The 10,396-nt window shown below is 41.3% G+C and overlaps 1 protein-coding gene across 1 annotated transcript; it reads right to left on the minus strand.

The window, feature by feature from the left end:
- Window positions 1–1,311: 1,311 nt before the first annotated feature.
- Window positions 1,312–9,392, minus strand: LOC100833631 (BAG-associated GRAM protein 1). The gene is made up of 18 exons (XM_003578397.4): window positions 9,146–9,392; window positions 8,984–9,019; window positions 8,797–8,894; window positions 8,124–8,199; window positions 7,762–7,890; window positions 7,630–7,676; window positions 6,740–6,863; window positions 6,549–6,665; window positions 5,874–5,903; window positions 5,683–5,782; window positions 4,955–5,061; window positions 4,608–4,751; window positions 4,427–4,531; window positions 2,879–3,025; window positions 2,718–2,771; window positions 2,554–2,617; window positions 2,362–2,423; window positions 1,312–1,701 (listed from the first exon to the last, which is right to left on the minus strand). The coding sequence occupies exons 1-18, from the start codon at window positions 9,356–9,358 to the stop codon at window positions 1,570–1,572; spliced, it is 1,785 nt and encodes a 594-aa protein (XP_003578445.1). The 5' UTR covers window positions 9,359–9,392; the 3' UTR covers window positions 1,312–1,569.
- Between the last annotated feature and the right edge of the window lie 1,004 nt (window positions 9,393–10,396).

Here is a 10,396-nt window from a genome sequence, read left to right on the forward strand (position 1 = left end):
AATCGCTGTTTTGGTGGCCCATTAACCGACCCAGCAAACATGGGCCATTGCAACTAACAACACATTACTACTGTCCTACCGAACCTTCTTTTCGGTAAAAAAAACTATTTGGCCCATCAACCAGCCTGGGCCGACCAAACGATGATGTGCCATCTTATAACCATACTTAACTCTCGAGCCTCTTTTTGATAAAAATCTACATGGCCCGTATAGGATGCTTCATGGGCCAGAACGTCCCACCGAACAGCATGGGCCAACCAACCGGCGATGTGCCATCTACGACGTACTGGGCCAGAACCGCACTTCCGCTTCCTGTATTCTCGTTTCCAACAAATCAGTCCGAAACGTGCCTGGCCCACCAGTTTTTAACTGAACCGCACGATGCGCCCTCCTGATACCGAGACACCAGTCGACCAGGAGCCCAAAATCCGTGTCCTTGAAATTGGCCCTTTTTATCTTCATGATGAAGCCCACACTGGGACGGAAAGGGGCTTGTCTTCTAACCACCAAAGTACACGAATAAGATTTACGCTCAAATAGACATTGGGTTACCAGCTTAGATCAACCTAAATGAATCTGCGTGCTCTCGTGAGACTTAAAAATAACCAGCCTTCTCTTCCGTAAACGGATACTTTTTGGACACGCACAGCCAGCCTAGTCCTGTTGCAGCAGAATATGAAGAGCAAGATGTAGGTGCCAGGGCAGAGAGGCCGGGGCGCTAAGAAGAGGCGGCTTACCATGTGCTTGGATTCGCTGGCGACGCCGATCCCGCTGCGTGGACATGAACCGGTTGAGCGCCAGCAGCCCCATGATACGACGATGATTCCTTGGGCGAGACACGAAATCTGATTTCCTCTATCCCCTCTGCCTGTCTTGATTTACTCTACTTATTTTCGCCCAACGTGGTGGCGCGCGTCTGGCTGTCATACAAATCTGAACATCTATTTGAAACGGACAGGGCGCGAGGGATGAAATCGCGTCGGCTCCGGCCTCCGGAAGGCGGGGCTACCTATAAGATTGAGCTCACGACAGACCCGAAATCTGTCAAATTAACAGGGAACGATACTGATCCCTGTTCAGTAGATTCAGGTTGTTCAGGTCCTGATAGCCTTGACCTTCGAGAAGCCTATCAATTGCCCTGTGTGTGCAGCCCGCTGTATAGCGGAAGCCTTCTATTTCAATTTTGTCTTCCCCTCTTATCTCCTCCCGTTTGACTTGACGAGTTCAAAAATGCAATCATTTTTGAAAGACTCCTATATTGATTAACCAAACATTTATACAATCATTTTTCATGAAATGCAACTTACCGGGTTAAATCGTAACATGCCGTGGGAGTCTTTTTCATGAAATGCAACTGAACATTTTCTCGTGTTCCTCTCAGTGTCGTTCAACATTCTTACAGTCCTATACTGGCCGTTATACAGATATATACATTAGCCAAGGGAAGAAAAGACGTATACACTATAAGATCTCCTAAACATTTTTTTATCAGATTTGGACTAGTTACAGTTAGAGGTCCACCGGGCCTTCTGGGTATAACATTACATAAGACAGCAAAACCTGAAATAGTTATTGATCACCAGACATGTCATCTGGATCTGGCGCCATGTTATCATGTTGGGTAAGGTCGCTGTCTTCTTTGTTAGCTTTGAGCAGATATGACTCCGCAAATCCTAGCATTTCTTGAACTTCCTTCTTATACTGCAAGATTTTGACACACAATTAAATCAACTTACTGTGTACTTCTAAACAAATTTGACATGCACGGACTAAAAACAAAGTACCCAGGACGTCAAAAGCATCCAGAACATTTTTCTTTTGCATTTCGACATATGCAAGACTGACTATCTGGATCCCACAAGTTACTGCCTGAACTATTTTAACAGCTTAAAGAGGCCTCTTAACGATTGCTACAAGTTGCATAACATGCCAGTCAATGCAAAGTTCAATATTCTATAGCATTCCAAACAACCTGCGGTATTGTATTTCCAACATCAAAAGAAGGTGTTACACCAACAGAAGTGCGCTGCTCTTCCGGGTGATCATGTCTAAATTGAAGCATATATGGAACCACTATGTAAATGTGTGAACTGGGTTGCATGTGATTCCAATATTAATCATGAATTTTCAATACTCCCTCCGATCCATAAAAAGTGTCGCCCTTGTACCAAGTTAGTACAAAGTGGGCGACACTTTGATTTGAAGATATAGTACAAAGCAGACAGAAAACCATTATTAGAGCATCTCCACCAGCTTACTCAAATTGGTTGCCTAAAAAGAGCTTTTATACCAAATGAGACCCAAAATTCCCATCAACAGAGCATCTTCAAAACAAAAACTAGATGATAGATAAACTTATACCTCGTCCACGGCACCACTCTTTATCTTAGACTGCATTATGCACCATTTCTTGAAATGTGCACCTGCAAATACAGAGTGGCCACCACATTCATCAAAATGCAGCAAATCATTTACAGTTTAATTCTAGAACAGACATCACATGATAACCAAATAAAAGAACACAAACTACAGAGACAAGACAAAAATACCAACCAGCACTTATGTTAAGACTGCATGAACTAGAACTGACAGTTTTCACAGACCATCTACAGTGTATCTGAAAATTAGCTCATCAGTTAAACATCAGCTTGCGAATTGATTCAAAAAGGCAAAAAAAAACGTGTAAATATAACTGCCACAGAAACTAACTGAAGTACCTCAAAAAATGAACCAAATGGAACATCATGTACTTGTTGTACAGTCTCAAATACCTGCAAAATAGCCAGCCATTATTTATGATTTGAACATAATATAACTACTATGATTAAAGAAATATTAACTGTTATATTGGTATGTTCAGTTGTAGTTGAGCACTTACCAGATCTGTTTTGTCAGCTGAAAGAACCATATGCTGCCACTCTGTCATTGCTGAATACGGTGGGCACATCGGACTGTGGCATATGGATTTACAATTAAGTTCTCTCACCTGACCATCATACTCGTCTGCAAGGTGCCATTGGCCCAGCTGCATAAAGCGACATTTTTACTCAGACAAGTATCAACAACAACAACAAAAATCTACTGCCTTTAACCAGTTGGCAACTAAAGGACAGAACACTGTAGTCTGTTGTCTTCTCTAGCACATCCAGCTATTTACAAAATCGTTTATGCATATTATCATGGGTTAGTTGGATCTATGCCACTCTCTATTTCACCGGTTGGAGATATGCCATTACAAAAACTTGACTTGGAGAAATGCCACTCTAACTTTCTTATACCTCTATCAATGCCATTATATTCACTTAAGACCAATAAGTGTTCATAAAATACATGTATTTCAGCGTGTACAACAGTATTTACCATAATAGCCCGTACGTTCGAGTCTTCCAGCGCCATAAAGGTTTAAAAAAAAATCAAATTTGGCCCAAAATTCAATCTTCTCAGAAAATCTATAAAAATTACAAAAAATAAAAAACAGTAATATGAGTCCACCGTTGGGGACGGGATATGAAGAGCGCGTGGGGAATAAGAGGAATAGAACTGTTTGACTTGGGATGAAAAAAAAACTGTTCGTGCAGAGCTATGTCTACGTATTTAGACAGTATACGTGCTGGTATTGGACAAAATGGCATAGAGTTATAAAAAAGTTAGAGTGGCATTTCTCCAAGTCAAGTTTTTGTAATGGCATATCTCCAACTGGTGGAAATTATAATGGCATAGATCCAATTAACCCTATTATCATTGGTAGCACAGAAGTCAGGATGTGGAAGCTTACCGATTCTAGAAAATGCATGGATGAAGGACAATACATCAATACACATATACTCCCTCCGTCCCATATTAAGTGACTCAAATTTGTCAAAAAATGGACGTGTCTATATGCTAAAATACGTCTAGATACATGTAATATTTCGGCACTTAATATGGGACGGAGGGACTACATTTCTGTACGGATCCGTTTAGACTAGCATATAACATATGCCAACTTAACTGTAAATTATGCAAATCTCAGGAGTTTTAAAGACTCAGAATGTAACTGGTTGAACCAGGGAAGTAACCCTAACATCACACAGATTGCCTGGACGAATTGCAAGAAGAATGTCCAACTTACATGAAAGCACGTAAGGCTTAAACATAATACACAAGGAAACTGGTTATAGGATTATAAATTATAAATAAGAATAATGATGCTCTCGAGAAAAATAGCTACAAGCCTACATTTTGTCAATTTAGGATTACTATAATGGGTTAAAGATATCAACCCACATCTACAATTTTCAGGAAAGCACTTTGTGGCCAATGTGCAAGCATCCATGGATAGATGGGGAAAAAAGAATGTTATTTCTTGGGAAAAAGTTCAACCATGTGTACTACATAAGGACAATAATTCCTGTCTGAAAGTGCTGACACTGTGCTGGATGCTTACATTGATATCTTTATCCTTACGAGCTGTCCGATATTCTGTTATGTAACTTGAGTCATCACTTAATAGATTATCAAAAAACTGCTCTGCAGTACACGGAAATGTTCCCTGAAATGAGATTCAATGAAAGATTAGTTGTCTTATCAGGTGCAAATTCATGGAGGATACAGTTAACCATTATTACATCGAATACAGAGACTAGAACTCCTTCTTTGACAAAAGGTTGTAGTTGCCCTGTTAAATCAGCACAATCTTCTGGAACATCTATCTCCTTCCTGCTATTTTTTCTTGAGCTACTGAGTGCACGTAATGCAGATTGAGCACGTTCCTATAATCCAAAACCGGAATAGATGATAAGCAATTTATGTAAACCTCCGCCAATCATGAACAGCAAAACATGCAGATAGCTTACCTAAAAAACTAGTTCACCAACAGTAAGAGTACAAACATGCAACAGCAAAACGCATCCTGTATCTTAAAGCCTTAATTATAAAAGAGGTATGTAGAAAAATGGGTTGAGAGTGTAAATACCTGTTTCTCGGCCTCTATCATCATATGGAAGTTCTTGACAGCTCGTTGCAATGCTCTAATTGTGTGGTTTCTGTTCCAAAATGATGCAAATTTATATCTGACTCTTCCTGCAAAAAGAATACAACAAAACGTGACATAAAGCAAATGTCCACACTTCCTGTCTTATCTAGATTGCCCTTCCAAGTCCTTTTGGCAGCCCCTAGAAATTGTGCGATTTTTCTGCTATACAATTTTGGCTATCAGCACATTTTTAGTATGTTTTCTGGGATGAAGCATGACCATTAGCTCTATGCACACACATTAATTTTAGCTTGCAATCTGTTCCATTGCATTCAAGATAAATCTGCAAAATTCATGGTTAAGTCTTGCAACGTACAATCACAGTACTGAAATTTACATGGAGTCTTTGACTACTAAGAAATATCAAACATGTTTGGCACTGTTAAGAAATAGAAGCACCAAGATCCAAAAGATAATGTTCAAGATTGAATGGGAGCGAAAAAACACATTCCATGTATGTACCTAAATCTCAGCTGGATGAGTCAAACTGATTTATAATGCCAGAGCATTGGATGGGATTTGATAGAAGAGCGGTTATTGTATATAATCAGTTAAAGGTATTTGAGTTTGCATCACCATCCATGTTTAGTGCCAGAAGAAGAATCAAGAAACAGGCCAAGGTGTATTGGTTTAAGAACTATGCAGGATTCCAAGTTTCTAAATCTTACCGTCGGGGCATCCCAAGGGAGGAACACCATGTCCTCCAGCTCCCATTCGAAGAAATATAGTAATTGCTGGATTAATAACTGCATGCTGGCTTCTCCTTATCTGCTTGTGAGAAAAGAACAAAAAGGATCATTAACATTTTTGGCAAGCAAATGATGTAGAAATCACAAAAAAGGAGTACGAAAAGGCTCACCTCATCAATATCTCTCAAAGGGAGCACAACCTTCATATATAAGAAAGAGATGTTCTTAGTCACACGAGGTATCAACTATCTAAACAAATCGACTTACTTCTAATAGAAGCTGTCTAACTTTAACAAAGTACAAATTTCCTAAGCTCATAGGGCACAAAACATATCCAATGATATTGAATGATACAATATATAGCCCAATTTACATGGCATCAGAATATAATCATATATACAGAAACAACTCATGTTAACCAGGACTGGTAGCTTCATCGATTCTGATCTATGAGGAAACTGATGCATGACAGATTGACAGCAAGTACAGCAAATATATTTCCGGAAAGCTGGAATTCAACAGATCTTCCTACCCATTGCGGTACTGGCAACCAGCAATAGTGCATTATCGCAAATAAGAGAAGTATTGTTGAGAATATACCATGGAATACTGGGAATATAGAACGGTTGGTAACAAGAACATAACAACCATGTAGCACATGAACTATGAAAATCGGAACATAAAAGATCATTCTAGTACTATGTTGAATTTCCAATGAATTATTGGACGACATGCCAATTTACCCATGGTTTCCACAATAAAATAAACAGGACAACTAAAAATTGTTACTTTTCCGACAAACACAGACAAAGGACGTGACTGAAAATATTATATGCAAAGCTAACCTTGATCTGCTTAGAGAATACATTCGAATGGAAGCAAATGTGCCATGAAGACACATACATGCGACCGTGATACAGAAATGACCTCTCAAGTGCACATGAGTAACTGTGTTCGACTACCTGAAAGACAAAGAAAGCAATGACACCATACTCTTGCAAGTTGGAACATTATTTCAGTAGATCTATGTACTTGCCTCATCCGGAGGGAGCCCAAAAATTGTCTGCAAATGACCTGGCTTTTGGTGCACTACAGTGGGGCCTTGTTTGTCCAACGAGATTCTTCTACGAGCATCAGCCTCAGCAGAGTTGTTTAGAGCTCTAAAGCGAAAAATGTTTAATATGTCAGGAAATTCTTGACAGGTATCATTGATTTCAACAAGTCAAACAGACGAATTGTGCAAGACAAGGTACTGAATCAGGGCCTAGCATATTGAAATCACATACAGCTACCACAGTTTACTATTGGAAGCATAAAATGTTTGATATGTCAAACGATTATCAATATAGACCAGTGCAACACGTGTGCATTGCAGCAAATTAAAAATATAACACAATCAATGTTTAAAATATTGCTATACTACCGTAGCATTTATGCCAATTAACTAATCTATGGTTCGCTCTCATCTCAAAAAAATCATCTCAAATTCAAGATGTTGTGGCAACAAGCTGATGGACAGCCGCCAACCGATTGACATCTTTATAGGAGAGTAAAGATTATTGTTTTAACAAACAACATAAAAAATGGGCAACACAAGGTACTGCATCAGGGACATCTTTATATCAAAATCTTAAAATACAGCTGGTGCAGTTTCTATGGGCATAATGAACATAACAGAAAGACAATACTGTAGTTTCACTCTTTCACTTTCACTTATATTGTCCAAAAGGAGTAAAGGACCGAGTAAAATAGTAAGGCAAGTGACTTCAACATGTGAAAGCTGTCATAAGTCATAACATGCAAATTTTCACAACAGAGAGCTGACATGAATTAAAAAAAGGGAGCAGTTTACGGCAAATTAATAGTAAGAACAAGGCTATAGAAAATTCAAGGATGCAATGGACAAAGAAAGAGTGAGATATTGACCTGGAGGAACTCTCATGAACCTTGGTTACTTTAATATCAAGACACACCTGACAATACATGAAAGTATAATATTATAATTGCAAATAAAACATCAACTTTCAGAAACCAAAAGGTTTTGTAGAAATCAATTACCTGGCCTGATGAACTGTCAAGCGTATACCAAACAGGTCCACTGCGCCCTTCAGACTCAACGGGAACAGTGGCAGAACCAAGTGTTGTGCTCTTCCATACAATGTCCCAATCATATATTTTCACCTTTATCTATGACAGTGTACATAACAAATGCATGAGTGTATTATCCTTGATAAAGTACCACCCAACAAGCACAGGTGGAAGACTTCTTGTGACTGATATGACTGTTCTCAAGGAGAAGGTCTCTTAAGAAAATATCGCCAGAAATAAACTTCTAGCTTGACAACAGGTTCAGTGGAATAGACAATGCATGTTTTAAGAGAGAACCAGAACTAGCCAGAAGAGAAAATACTGGTAATAACCTTTACAGGAAGGCTGTCAACGAAAAAATTGAATTCCTCTCCCCACATTGGGTTTCTTGAGCCAGGAACCATGGAGCTGTAAGCAGTAAGAGATAATAAAACAAAGGAAATATGTAGATGCTACAAAATTACCTGCTACCCACTATTTTTTGTCAAGCAGAAATAATACTATTTAATATTAGAAAACTTGTTCATTTGAGATTGTTTCCAGACCACCTTCCACCATTGATTTTCCCATAGAAATATTATCAGGATGTAAGGTAGAGGAGTTACTTCAGATTTTAGCATATCACAACCGCCCAAGTCTTTCGCTCGGAATTCATGAGATTTTTGGCATAGCAGGACTTTCATAGCGATCATCCATTCAATCATCTCTTAGTTATCCCAGTCTGCAACTGCTAGATCTAAATTCAGCTTCTCCTGCTATTGCCCTGCGTCAGATCATTCCTACACCAATAGTGTTTTGCACCCCTACCATCTCTTGTGTAATGATCTAGTGAGTAACAACAATGTACAACTTCACTGGTCTTTCCAGAGCTCTTTAAATGAAAAGAGCACCTGCCGGGCTAAACTTCTGGGCAATGACTTACATTGGTGGTCCCACGAAGCTTAAACCCAGCTTAATCAGTACGCATAAGACTATTCACTAAATCGAAGTGAATACACAGGTCACCTGAATCGCTTCTCTTCGCCGCAAGTGATCAATACGTAAGGGTCCGATGTCCCGTTCAAATTTGCCGCAATCAAATTCCTCGCAGCTAACAAGTCCAGCTGCACATACACATAGAATTCAGACAACTGGTGGCACCAAAGAGTGAGGGGCGCAACAAAATCGAGACAAGAGAGTGATCACGGGTGACCTTCACCGCATACGCCCCGGCTGAGCCTCCCTTGTACTGAGCAACAATCCAACGACAGCACGCAACCAAACCAAAACGATCGCAACATTAGCACAAGCGAGATTCATCCAGCATCGTACCGTACCGCAGCGAACTTCACAGAGCGTGCAGTGCAGCCGTTACCTTTTCGGCGCCGTCGAGGTCCCGCACGAGGCGGAGGTCGTCGGCGCCGCCCGCGGACGAGGGGCGCGGGTTGAGGAGCTCGTAGGCAGCGTAGAGCGCGACGAGGATCATCGCGGCGGCGAAGGTGACCTCGATCTCCCAGCAAGTCGGGAGGAGGAACCCGAGCGCCGCCGCCGCCGCCGAAGACGCGGGCGCCCCCGCCTGCGGGGACATGCCGGCACGCGCCCCGGCGGGGGGTGGGCGGGGGGGGGTCTAGGGTTTCTCAGAGGAGGGGACGAGCACGGGATGGCCGGAAAGGGAATGGGGGAGGAGGAAGGAAGCAAGGAGGAGGCGGTGGTGGTTATGGAATGGGGGTGGGGTGGGAGGCGACGAGGCGGAGAAGTCGGAAGCGGTCGGGATCGCGTATCCTGTCTGACCCTCGAGTGCTGAATCGCTACAGCTGGATCGCACGGCCGATCCTGCCCCAGCGCGAGGTGGCGCGGATCTCGAGGCGTTTTGGGAAAGGCCGGCTGGGGGACGCTGGTCCGGCGGGGCCGCGTCTGGGACGGTCGCGTTCGGGCACGAAGTCAAAACCGTTTTCTCCCTTGGAACTTTCCATTTTGTTTTTCCTTCGGAACTTTTTTTTTACCAGTAGGACTTTTGTTTGTTGGCTTAGCGCCCCATCGCCCCATCGTTACCAAAGAAATGGAGTGTCTTTAATCACCTTCAATGCAAGGTGCTTTGGGAGGTGATTGCACACAAAAAGAATCGGATTTTGTCTAAGCACTGATGCTTGTGTTCTATAAGATATAGGATAGGTGCTTAATTAGACACTTCTAGTACAGAGATAAGCACTGGTGCTTGAAAATAAACCGGTTTAATTTTGTAGCACTACCTTAACCATTTTCCATTGAACATGCTCTTAGGTCATTTTCTTAGTAGTGTTGCTTGATAAATAACCGCGGCTTGCCTGCATCAAACAATCGCCGGAGAAGCTAGTTTGCATTAGAGGTAAGACTATTATACTTGTCGAAGCTTGTTTTCTTTCTTTAAAAAGTTTGTATGGGTCGATATAAAATAAGATTTATATGCAATTAGTATAAACGGCAGCCTATCCTCTGTTCCTCACCCGTTGTCATTTTTTACTCTTTACTTTCTCACTCTTGAAGCTAGTTTCCCTCGCATTCTATTGGTCTTCTCATCGATGTCTCCTCATTCCGCCTCGCTATCTTTCTTCTCCCACGATCTCTACCCTGCCCTCTTACTAAATTG

This window comes from Brachypodium distachyon, chromosome 4, assembly GCF_000005505.3.
Source record: "Brachypodium distachyon strain Bd21 chromosome 4, Brachypodium_distachyon_v3.0, whole genome shotgun sequence".
Taxonomy (NCBI): Eukaryota; Viridiplantae; Streptophyta; class Magnoliopsida; order Poales; family Poaceae; genus Brachypodium; species Brachypodium distachyon.

Bases quoted from the DNA above. Each gene is read 5' to 3' on its own strand.
- LOC100833631 (XM_003578397.4), bottom strand. From the start codon at position 9,358: ATGTCCCCGCAGGCGGGGGCGCCCGCGTCTTCGGCGGCGGCGGCGGCG. The intron at 5,062-5,682 runs GTAAGATTTAGA...TTCTTTTTGCAG, and splicing joins TCCCTTGGGATGCCCCGACG to GAAGAGTCAGATATAAATTT. The intron at 2,772-2,878 runs GTAAGTGCTCAA...GCTATTTTGCAG, and splicing joins CAGCTGACAAAACAGATCTG to GTATTTGAGACTGTACAACA.